The sequence below is a fragment of the Poecilia formosa genome, unplaced genomic scaffold (genome assembly GCF_000485575.1).
Source record: "Poecilia formosa unplaced genomic scaffold, Poecilia_formosa-5.1.2 Scaffold0, whole genome shotgun sequence".
In the NCBI taxonomy this organism is placed as follows: Eukaryota; Metazoa; Chordata; class Actinopteri; order Cyprinodontiformes; family Poeciliidae; genus Poecilia; species Poecilia formosa.
Window position 1 is genome coordinate 3,599,016 of NW_006799939.1, and position 11,796 is coordinate 3,610,811.

At 42.1% G+C, this 11,796-nt stretch overlaps 1 protein-coding gene across 1 annotated transcript; it reads left to right on the top strand.

Annotated features, from left to right (window-relative positions):
- Nucleotides 1-1,273: 1,273 nt before the first annotated feature.
- LOC103139439 (B-cell receptor CD22) lies at nucleotides 1,274-11,416 on the top strand. Its single transcript, XM_016673715.1, has 20 exons — nucleotides 1,274-1,308; nucleotides 1,929-2,493; nucleotides 2,588-2,653; nucleotides 3,227-3,325; nucleotides 3,571-3,682; nucleotides 3,753-3,898; nucleotides 3,984-4,104; nucleotides 4,712-4,845; nucleotides 5,123-5,245; nucleotides 5,794-5,940; nucleotides 6,109-6,214; nucleotides 6,495-6,658; nucleotides 7,336-7,485; nucleotides 7,619-7,750; nucleotides 8,520-8,601; nucleotides 8,712-8,760; nucleotides 8,965-9,051; nucleotides 9,133-9,266; nucleotides 9,696-9,814; nucleotides 10,751-11,416. Exons 3-19 carry the CDS (start codon nucleotides 2,605-2,607, stop codon nucleotides 9,790-9,792), a joined length of 1,932 nt encoding a protein of 643 aa, XP_016529201.1. The 5' UTR covers nucleotides 1,274-1,308; nucleotides 1,929-2,493; nucleotides 2,588-2,604; the 3' UTR covers nucleotides 9,793-9,814; nucleotides 10,751-11,416.
- The last annotated feature ends 380 nt before the right edge of the window (nucleotides 11,417-11,796 follow it).

Sequence of the window (11,796 nt, forward strand, 5' to 3'; positions counted from 1 at the left end):
TTTGATCAGAAAGTCTCTTTCAATCATATGTTATTTAGACGGAGATTAAGCAATGTATGTCTTATAATGTGATGATTCTCCAGTATCAATGAGACAAGACAACGACACTGAGCCAATCAAAAAAGAGAGAAGACAGAAACGTTGGAGGGAACAGAAAAATCCAGATTAAATTAAGACGAGTTTCCTGTTACTTTTTGAACCTCTCCCTGACAGCACATGGAGTAAGACCTTTATTAATAAACCAAGCTCCTATGATAAAAAAAAAATGTGGCTAAAAATGAGCTTGTCCTATAATAGAGTGAATAGAAACATGGAAAATCCAGAACCAGTTTCAGATTCTGAACCTGGGAACTTGGGACTCTGATCTCCTCAGCCTGTAAACCTCCACCTTCAACACCACCAGTTATATGGAGGAAGCAAGTAATATCAAGTTTTGGAACAAAGGAAAAAACAAAACATATTTTTACAGAAAACATCAAATATAGACAAAAAGAAAGTAAAACCTTTTTGAGTTCTTCCATCTTAGAATGTCTTATTTACACCAATCATGTTTGATTAGGCTAACATGTAGCAACTGCTTGACTTTTGATACCTACCAGAAACTTTTAGGCATCCCTTCAAAATGATATTGGCACAAACGTTTGACACAAGTCTAGTTAGTTTTCGGCTAAATGAAATTATGATTGGCTAAATTCTTCCAGGTTGCTTTATCTGTGCGTCCACGGTTTCATTTCCGTGGAGGGCTTGTGAGCAGAGATTGACAGAAAAGTTAAACTGCACATCATCATTACTCCTGGGTCAGAGCTGGGCTAAGTAGCCAATTGGCTAAACCTGACATCTATTGGCCAAGCCGCAGCAGGGTAGGATGTTAAAGTCATTTCGACTCATCAGGCTAAGTGGACACAGTTGACTGAAAGGTCTCGAACCTCCACACGTCTGGCTGCGGGTAGCTTTCATTGCCAACCGTTCTCAATTAGAGCAGAGGATAAGAGGACATCTGGGCGGCGGAGTCAACGTCTGTTTGACTTATGTATATTAATGTCCGCCCACAGGCCTGGTTTCATTTCATAAATAAACCTTACATGGAGCTACAAATGTCAGTCACTCTGTTTACAGCTTGGACTGATGCTGAGACAATATCCAAGCAGAGGGAGAACCTACCGACTTTTACTATGATAACTTGCCTCACTAACTCCTTTACATGAACAGAGTCAAAGTACTTTTGGATAATAAACTAAAATGAAAATACAAAGCCTGCCAAAAAAAAAAAGGCAGACGATCCAGTGGCCCCAGGTTTACACTCCATCTGTTGGTACTAAATACTTTTTTTACAACCTTAACTTTTCAGCCATTTTATGGTTGAGATCATTTTCTTAATTACTCAAGAATTAAAACCTTGGTTTTTATTCCTATCAGATCATGTAAGCAAAAAAAAAACAAAAAAAAAACGAATTTTACTGTACAAAAAGTTTATTTACAGTGAGCAATGATGAAACACTTTTATACATACGGTGCAGTAAACTCTCCTGTGTTTTGTTTTTTCTTTGCATTTTGTTTGTTAATCCTTGCTGTGTCTTTTGCACATGACTCAAAGCATGTTGCAAAAGATGCACATGCTACATAGGTACATTTGCACATAAGTGCAAATGTACCTATGTGCAGGTACTAAGCACATAGAAAGACGCATAGTACCTGCATCTTTCTGTGCACTTCTATAAAAATAGCTTTTGGTTTGTTTGGTTTTTAACACATTTATTGGCAGCTTTAGTGCCGAAACAATTGTGAAAATTATTTTATTTCTCAAATTGCAGTGGCATAATCACACACAGAAAGCTAGAAATCATGTCTAACTTTGTACATAATAACTGATATAGTATTGAATGATACTGTAAAATATTACTGTACCATTTTTTATGCTTTACTTTAAGGTTGATCAGCATGTAGAAGCTTTTACTTTGGAAATTGCTATGAAGATGCCAGGCTGCCTGTAGCCCCTTCCTGTGAATATTGAGCTTTTTTTTGGGTGAAATTAGCTTCAAAAAAGCTACTATGATTACTTTTTTCCCACCTAAGAGAGAAGGAGCAGAAGAATAAGGAGGAGGAGGAGGAGGAATGAATGACTGTTACATAACAAGTGAATCTAACACGTACTGCAGGTTAATGACATTTGACTTGTAGCACAGACACGCGTCTCTGAATCCGCTGCAGAAGTGATAAGATCACATGGATGTCACAATTTCTTCTTTTAGCTCATCTTTTGAGACGGATTCAGATGGAGAAGTGGAATCAAAAGCAACAGTGGAAACGGGTCAAACAATGACGGATGAGGAGCCGATCACCCGCCTCACCCCCTCCTCCCATATGACAGACGCCAAACACTGAGCCTCTCTCATCGCTATAAAACCTCCTCACCTCCATCACTGTCAGGGACGTAAACATCCTGAAGTGTCTGTGTTTATCTGACTGGCTGAGGTGGATGCAAATACTCTGAGGGTGAGTTCTTGAGATCTAAATAGTTTGATGATGTTTTGTGTGATCGGCGAGTTCTTCTTCAGCTCTCACCCGATTGTTTATTGTGACATAGCAGAGCTCGTGACAGCGGAGATGTTGGCAGGTGCGTTAGTTCTGGGCACCATCCTCACAGCTTTACCAGGTATGAGAGAAATGGTAATATTCTTTAAAGTTTAGTTTTTTCTTTGCATTTTGAAAACTAGAATCAAACAAGGCGTGTTGAGCTCACAGATGTTTTTTTTGGTGGGGGGGGGGATTGTTCAGTTACAGATTTTAAATTTAGGATTTATATTTTTTACTTTTAAGTTTTAAAATCAAGTGGTCGATTTTTAAGAGCCATTATGTCCACAATGTCCTGCAGCCAGGTGCCCTTCTCTTTACACTCCGGTTTATTTATAAGTATTGATTGTCTTTTGTGCAAGGTAGTCAGCCAGGCCCACAGTCAGCAGCACAGGTCGACGCCACGGCTGCACATCAAGGAGGACACTTCCTGCTTAACTTTGAAATGCTACTGTCTGAGATTTCATGTTTGAAATAGATTAGAAAAACAACTGGCCATGTACTTGTTGCATGTCATCACCCTGTTTACAGTCAAGAGATGGTAATTCAGGTGAGAATTGGAGAAAATGTGGTGGAACAGATGCTGATTTTTGTGCATTATTCCTAAATGAAGAGCCCTGACAATTGAAAGATTCAAAGCGTTTGTGTCTCCTAGGTACTCAGAGCAGGTGGAGTGTGTCGTTTTCCAGAAGAGTGATCTGTGTGTGGGCAGGAACTACAGTCACTCTGCCCTGCCGTTATGACTACCCCTCAGGTTGATCATTTGTTCATTTTGCATTTCTTTAGATGGACGGTTCAAATGTTTGTGAAAACAAGGAAATGTAATTTGTTAGAGTTTTATCTAACAGAGTATAAGAAATCTGAAAAGTTTAATTTTTTTTCCCACTTCACACTAATAGTATGATGTGTTGGTGTATCTCATAAAGTATCAGGAAAATACGTTGTTGTTTATGGCTTTAGGATATGTTTAAATGAACAACATTGTGTAAAACTCCCCAGGTCACACTGTGAGGCGCGTTATGTGGTTCCGTGTCTCTGTTGAGGGTCGCAGGGAGTTTGCTCACCACACCGACCCCAACCAGATCAGCCCATCTTACCGCGGGCGCACGCGGTGAGAAGAACTGCAAGTGCTGTGATTGTTACAGTAAAATTACGTTACTGAGTTGCTGCCTGGATTTTAGCTACACTGGGGGAAGCTATTCCAGCTGCTCGGTTCAGATTCGGGCTGTGAAGCTGGGCGATGCGGGCCAGTATCACTTCAGGTTTGAGACAGACCAGCCGCTGGGGAGATGGACCTCACCTGACACCATTACTCTGGATGTTACAGGTAGGTGAGCAGAAACTACAGCTGCTGAGACATCTCAGAAAAATCTCAGGATTTAATGACGTGTGTTTGTCTCTGTGTTTCACAGACCTCCAGGTTCAGGTGCATCCAGCGAGGCCAGGCAACATGTTTGGATTTGGAGAAACAGTCTTTGTAAGTTGCCAGGCCAGAGGATGTGCTGCCCCAGGGAGAAGCCTGGCACTCTACAGGTAAGTCTGCATAATGCCCATTTTATTAATATGAGCAGCCATCTACTGTGACCAGATGGGGGTCGACGGGACACGGAGGAGACGCAAAACACATTACTGAATAGTCACGGGGTCAGAATTACTTTCTAAAAGTAGAGTAAGAAGGCAAATTTAGGTCTTTAGGTCAATCAATGGTTTTTATCCAGGAAAGAAGATAGAGCAAAAGCAATGAAACAGAAGTACTCTCTGTGAGAAAAACAAAGAGAATACACACACAGTTAATGGCAGCAATAGCTCTGTCAGTGACTGTGTACAGGAAAGAGGCACAACTAAACCCTGGTTAGGTGGATCTTTGGATGCAAACATAAGAGAGAAAAAGATGAGAGATGAGAGAAACGACACTTATTTGACATAGCTAAAAACTGGCACCTTTGAGCTAGTCCATGCCATCCACTACAGCTGTGCTATCTGTCCAACTAGCCCAATGCTAACTGGCTAGCTAGCTGGCTAACTAGCCCAAAGTTGGCATTGTGTTGGGTTTCCTTTCCACCCCCTATCCCTATCTCTTACCAGCTAATGGAAAGAAATCATAGTTCACCATCAGTCCCATTATCATGTGATATTTTAGGAACGGATTGAACCTCGGCTCGAATGAGAAAAAGATGATTAACCGCTTTGACCAGCAGCACGCAGGGGCATACACCTGCCGCCCAATCCCACCGCAGAACGTCCAGTCACCACCAGTCTCTCTGACAATGGGGCGTAAGTAATGTCAGCCAAGAAAAACAGAAACTTTTATGATTTTTAACGTTTTACACCGTGGACATGCATCTGGAAGTAATGGACAGGGGATAATATTTATTTTGCTCTCATTCATAGACGAGGACAAATGTCTTACAATTTGAAGAAAGCATGAAGCCGAGATTTTAGGGAATGATAATCAGACACTTTATCAGACGCTGTAATATTTGAACATGCGATACCAAAGCTGTTTATATTTTGTCCTAAATCATGCTTTCTCCATTGTTTCTCACTGTAGACAGTCCTCGCTCCACTTCCATTGCGGTGTTTCCTGCGGGAGAGTTGTCAGAGGGGGGTTCAGTCACTCTGACCTGCAGCAGCGATGCAGCCCCACCTGTTGAGAGCTTCGCATGGTTTAAAGGTACACAGCAGGGACTACCTGCTGAATGTTGGTCGGTTGTGAGCTTTGAAGATTGTTTTATAATGGCATGCTGTCCTGCTGACTCAGCAAGATGTCCAGATCGATATGATGCCCTTCTGATCTAGTGGTCAGTCGCTGAAAGAAATACGCCGCTGTGTCACATCACATTTATCACCACAAGGAAACTTATTAAGAATAGAAAGAAAGAAAGCGCTTCAGTTGCATGTGTTTTGTATCGATAAATAGGAGTGACAACAAATGTACCACCAATAATCTCAAAGTAAAACAATTACTCCTTAGCATTTTTTAACTTTAAATATTTTCTTCAGTCATTCTTTTAATAATTTACTTTTCACTTAACAGTGAGTAAATAGGTAAACAAACAATGTTCCAGTTTCTTTACCTACAAAGTGAAAGGGATGGGTGCGCTTGATTCTTTGTAAGTCACACACCCATGGTGGTGGAGATAGTAAAACCTTTTAAAACTGGTTTTAAATGATAAGCTGTCACTTTTTATGTAGATACACATTTTTCTCCTTTCTTCGCAGACAACGAGAGCGGCAGCATTCCAGACAGCTTCCGTCCTCAGCTCCACCTGTCCTACCTGAAGTACACAGACAGAGGAGAGTACTACTGCGTCGCTCGCAACTCGCTGGGAACAGACCGCTCCGGATCACTTCTTCTCAACGTCAGCTGTGCGTCTTTTAGCCGTATCGTGGTCCAGATGCATCGCAGGGATGCAGCAGGAATATTTATGATAATTAAGTATTCCGCTAACCGGTTATTCAGCAGGACTGCAAAGATTAACATCAGGGTCTTTGTTGTCCAACTTTATGTTTTCTGTTCCTGTTCCTCCTGTGCAGACTCTCCCAAAAACACACACGTGTGGACGAGTCCTCAGAGAGACATCAGAGAGGGCTCGTCTGTAAACCTGAGCTGCAGCAGCCACGCCCAGCCTCCTCCCAGCAGGTAAAACATCACCTTGAATCAGACCCATACAACTTTCTTTATTGTTCCCATTTTTTTTTTCTAATGCTGGTTTTGCTACTTCATCATGTCATGCATTTGTTGTGGCCTTATTATTTTAATAATAATAATGATAATAATAATAATAATAATAATAATAAGGCCCTGGTGTCTTCTTGACCAACCATTTTCCATTTCTGTTGATTTGATGATGTCAAAAATCTGTTGAAAGAACTGGGCCCAGTGGTCACCGTCATCATCTCTTCCCTGATTTCCTCTGCAGGTATGTTTGGTATCGAATCATAGGTGACCAGGTGGTGCCTAAAGGTCACAGTCAGAACCTGACCTTTCCTTCAGTGGGGGCTCAACACGCGGGTCAGTACTACTGCATAGCATCAAACCGACTGGGTTCCCAATCCTCTCTTGTCTCTTCACTAACAGTCCTCTGTAAGTACAAGACGCATTCCTCCATCTTTTTCTTACATAACCCCCCCCCTTTTTTTTTTTTTCAAACAAATTAACGTTGTCCTGCAAACATATTCATACCTGGTGAACTGCTTAAAATCAGACATGTGGAAGAAGGCTCCTCTGGTTCTCCGCGACATTTTGGGTCAGTAATTCATGGAGCGTCCAGCAGGAGCTCTACGCTGGTTGTCCATAAAGTTTCTCTGGGTCAACATGTGGAAGTCCTTACCCACTGAACTAAAACTGAACTCTGACTGGGATCAATTCAGATCAACCTGAAGAAGGAACTTGAGCTTTTTTAATAAAAAAAAAAAAAAAACAAGCCTAAAAAGGCAAAAAAAAAATAAAAAATGAATTTTAAAAAATTTCAAAAGGAACAATTCCAATTTTAAGCCCAAAACCAAGGGCCAACTTGGGGTAACCTTAAAAAAAAAAAATACACAGCATTTTATGGTTGCAACAAGACAAGACGTGACAAAGTCCGAGGGCTGTGATGGTAAAACTGCTGGTCTTTGCTTCGCTCTCTGGCTTGACTTGTCTTTGATTTTAAACAGTAACCAGACCAAAATGATTAGAACTGCATGTTGAACTTCAGCTTGTCTTTATGAAAAAATGATTTATGATAACATCAATCTTCTTTTCTTCCCTCCTCTGTGCAGACCCCCCTAAGAACACCTCGATTCTGGCTCGCCCTTCCAGCGTGGTGGACGCGGGCCGACCCCTGACCCTGACCTGCAGCAGTCAGGCCTACCCAGCCGTGGACAACTTCACCTGGCACAGACTCGCTCTGGATGGTGGCACTGTACACTGTTAGCTCTGATTTATTTATTTATTTTTTTTTACTTTTTTTCTTTTTTTTTCTTTGTGGTGAATGTTTGTATCACCGTTTGACTTAAATTAAAACCGTAAAGCTTACCGTTTCCCCTGTTCTTGATGACGCAGCATGGGTCACCAAGTCTGGGCCCGTCTTCACCTTCTCTGAGGTCGGTCCTGGTGAGAGCGGTCAGTATTACTGCGAGGCCAGGAACCGAATCGGAGCCCACAGCTCTCCGGTCCTGACAGTCAGAGTCAGAGGTACCAATCAGCTCTGATGGATCATCTTGAATGTTGCCATTTTCCTTAAAATGTCATTTCTGCTCTTATGATCAGTCCTGTTTTATTTGTTTAGTTCCTCTTTTTACTTTTTTCTAACTATTATGGGCAATCTTTTTGTTTTAAATTACCAATATAATCTATTAAAGTGCAGCCAGCTTCGCACTCAGCATTCAAGTGTTAACTTCTGTTAAGTGATTGGCAACACTAGGTTTTGCTGCAGTGAAACCCACCTGCTGCATATTTACAGCCATGTTTCTAATTATCTCAGACGCTGCAGAAGAAGAAGAAGGGGGGAAAAAAAAACTCCCTCTGAGTATTTGTCAGTGTTTATACCACCGAAGGTTTTCAGATATGGTTTCTGTTTGTCTGCGGCGATGAGCGATGAAGCCTCCCTGTCACCGTCGCAGTGGTCCGTCCGGCCTCTGGCTTTCATTGTTTTTCTATGATTCACTGTGAGTCATGTAAACCGCTCTCACTATGAAGAGAGGAGGTGATGAGGTGCTGCGGAAAACTGCCACTCTAGTCTAGACAGCTGAAGAAATGGAGCTTTGGAAAGAAGAAGTGGAAATACAAGACTCGAGTCCAGACTGGCGTTTTCTGATGTGCAGCTCTTTAGCTCCTCAAATCACTTTCCTTTTCTATTTTTATGACTTCTGTTCGGTTTTAGCCCGCTGAGCTTCCTGCTTTTGCGTTCGGCGACTTCGTCTTTCTGTCATGCCGGTGACGTTTGCGATGTCTCCGACTGCAGGTCGTTTGAAGGCGATCGCCTTGGCTTCGGCGGTGGGCGTGTCTGCTGGTCTCATCTCGCTGACGGTGGCCGTCATGATCAGGTGACTGGAAGTACCTTCGCCTCTGCAGCAGCTGTTTTTCTCTTCCTGTTTATTCATCACTTTTCTTCATCAATCTTTGCAACTGACTGTGCCTCTCTCTGCGTTCACAGCAAGAACATGCACAGAGTAGACACGGAGTCCGTAGACGATATAAACAAGGTGCAGCTGTCTTTGTCGTTGTTTTTAATCAGTCTAAGAATAATTCAGCATTTTGTGTTTTACTGAAGCTGACAGTAGGAGAAAACACGGGTTTGAAGAATGATCCAGGCTACCGCAGTGAAGTCTGGAATGATTTTTCATGATTTGTGATCCTATTTATCTGGTTGATCCTCTGAGGTTTGTGTCTCTTCTGTTTGACCCCAGCGTCCAGCAGTGACACCCGACACACTGCGCCGTGAGCCGGCCGAACAAACCCTCCCCGTCAGAACAGGCAAGATGTCCGACATCCCGGTGAGCCGCGCTCGACGTCACCTGGGGGAAGGTTCACCGATGAAAGGGAAGAGGAATGAGATGTTTTCCATGTGCACACAGGAGGAGCCGGAGGATTTAAGCGACACCTCCCATCCCTCCATCGTTCCTCTGATGGACGCTCCGCCAATCAAAGAAGTTTCAGGCCGCAGCTCCGCCTCCAACTTCATCACTGTGCATTACTCCAGGATGTCCAGGTAGACACTAACCAAAGCATCCAATGTTTTGTTCTTAATGTTTCTTAATGCTCCTATATTTGTTTGACAAGTTACCTGTAGGTTAGTTTTGTACTAAGACAAATGTACAAGAAACTAGACCAAAAATACTTAGTAAAGTTTTGTGTTTTTGCAGTGTAAAGAAATGTTTGGGGGTACTGCTAACTGTGACACCAGCGATCCAGTTTGTGAGAATGTTTCTTCCCCCACTAAATGAGCCTCGACATGTTAAAGCTTGGAGTTTACCAAATGTGAGAACATGGCACTGCGATGTGAAAGAGTTTCACGTTCAGGCATTCTGCACTTCCTGATCAATCGCTGTAGAGGGTTTTTCTTAACATCGTCTTTTTGTCTGGAAGATCAGGCTTTTGTGAATTTACCGATTTGGTGGACCTCACCTGTTTCCCGCAGCCCGGATCAGGTCCAGGTGCACAACATGAGAGGAGAGAGGAAACCGAGGGATTCTTCCAAAGTTGTTTACACTTTACTGCCCCAGCCTCGGCACTGAGCAGGAGGAAACGCCTCGTTAGGTACGACTCCTCACAGCACACACTGCAGAGGACAAACCCTCTTCTCTGAGGTTTTGAGCTTTGAGATGGTTCCATTGACATTTCACAAATACAGCAGAAATGGTAACATGTAACAGTGGAACGAGTTTCCTGAACGATTTAAAGTGGCAGAGTTGACCAATGAAAAGAGAAATCAGATTCCAATCTCTTATATACCTCTGCTAGGTTGAAACCTATTTATTTTTGCCTCTTTTTAGTTGTACTAAAATAAGGATAAAACTGCGTTCCCAACAGTGTGTTGGTTCGCCTTTTGTTTTGGTCTGAATCATTGAGGCCTGGGTTTCACCAGACCCCTGAAGAAACAAGATGTTAGCAGCAAGCGCTTTCAATCCAATACGATTTGAAAGGGAGCGTCCATACGTAGGTTGAATGTGCAGCACATCCTGCAGATGCTTGATTGAGATCTTGGAGACCAAGTCAACACCTCACATCAGCCACTTCTTACTGGTTCTTCAAAAGAAGATCTGTTCCAGCCGAACAGAGCTGGAACTCTTAGAGAGCGCTAGAAATGTTAAACGCTGCTGATATTAAAAGAAAGCTGGTGCTTAAGAACTGGTTTAGAAATGCTGCGTATGGATTTAGAGAATCCATACACTAAATAAACACAGCTCTATGTGGTTGGTGTTAGTGCTAATCGGATTATTTACTAATGCCGAAACTGTTTTTACTCTGTTGTCTTGATCCAGAATAAAGAAACTCCAGGGATTTTAACATGGCGCCCTCATAGTTCTGATTGGTTGTTGGTCCCCACACTCTCAAATCATTACACTAAGGACAAAATGTCCACCATCTGCCCTGGGTACCATGAGGAAGAAATATTCACTTTACCCGCCATGTTATGTGTGATCAGCGTTCATCCTCCTGATATTCTGTTGCTCTGTTGTCTTTGTCCCACAGAACACCTGGACCGGTCTGGTGTGGACCGGACTCTTTGCTTCCATCACCTGGTGGCGCAGAGCGCTTCCTGTATCAGTGAATCGTGTCACACCATTCCAGTTCAGGCAGCTGAGGACCTCTCTGTGAACCCGGCTCCTGAACTCTGCTGCATGTCTTCTCCTCTTTTCTTTCAATGCATCCCGGAGTGGCATGCTGTCCAGTGAGGTGAAAATGCTTTAAAGTTCTTAAAGGGTAAAGCACAAATATAAAAAAAGCACCTCATGCTGCCTGGTTTGCACTTCTGTTTTCTTTCTCCAGTGACATTTTGGCACAGAATGTATATTTGCTGTTATCTTTTGCGTTCTCTGACCATTTAGACTGCTGAATGTTTGTATTCTAATATAATTGTTTGTGATAAGACTAATAGTGTGAAATTAGGAATATTAGTATGTGAGTCCTTAGAGAACATTTTGACTTTGCAGTGATTGGGATCTGATTACTTACTCTCTGCGTCTTTGTTGAATGCAGATTATTTTAACTAACTGTAACCTAAATGGTGAAAACAAGGATAGTGAAGAAATATTAAACTCAAGTGACTTCTCACTTTGTTTTTTCTAGTTTACTACTGACTGTGAATTATAATTTGGCCCTAAATAAACATTATGTGCGTATCGACTGAATTACTAATTACAACTGTCAATTTGACTTTTTTCACAACACATTTGAGAAACTCCTGTGACTCAAGAATTTGTTGCCACGTGGACGTTTTGTTCTTTCTTACAACACAGATATGATGTTACAAAATGTGAGGACATTAGGCATGGCAGCTACATTGCTGACGTTTTGCAATGATGTTCTTTGGTTGGTCAAAAATGGAAATGAAAAGCAATCGCATGCTTACTCAGCTTCTGTTTCCTCACATTTTGTCTCAACCTGATCGGTTTCCTCAAATTTCATATGGCTCGACATCAAAAGAAATGTTAATTCCTAAAGTAGAAAAAAAAAATACATTTTAATCTTTACATTTCCTTTATAATGCAGAGATTCAGCTGCAATGTTTAGGACTG

Coding starts and splice junctions, on each gene's coding strand:
- LOC103139439 (XM_016673715.1), top strand. CDS start 2,605: ATGTTGGCAGGTGCGTTAGTTCTGGGCACCATCCTCACAGCTTTACCA. Junction 5,246..5,793: donor GAGCTTCGCATGGTTTAAAG/GTACACAGCAGG, acceptor CTTTCTTCGCAG/ACAACGAGAGCGGCAGCATT. Junction 7,751..8,519: donor CCTGACAGTCAGAGTCAGAG/GTACCAATCAGC, acceptor CTCCGACTGCAG/GTCGTTTGAAGGCGATCGCC.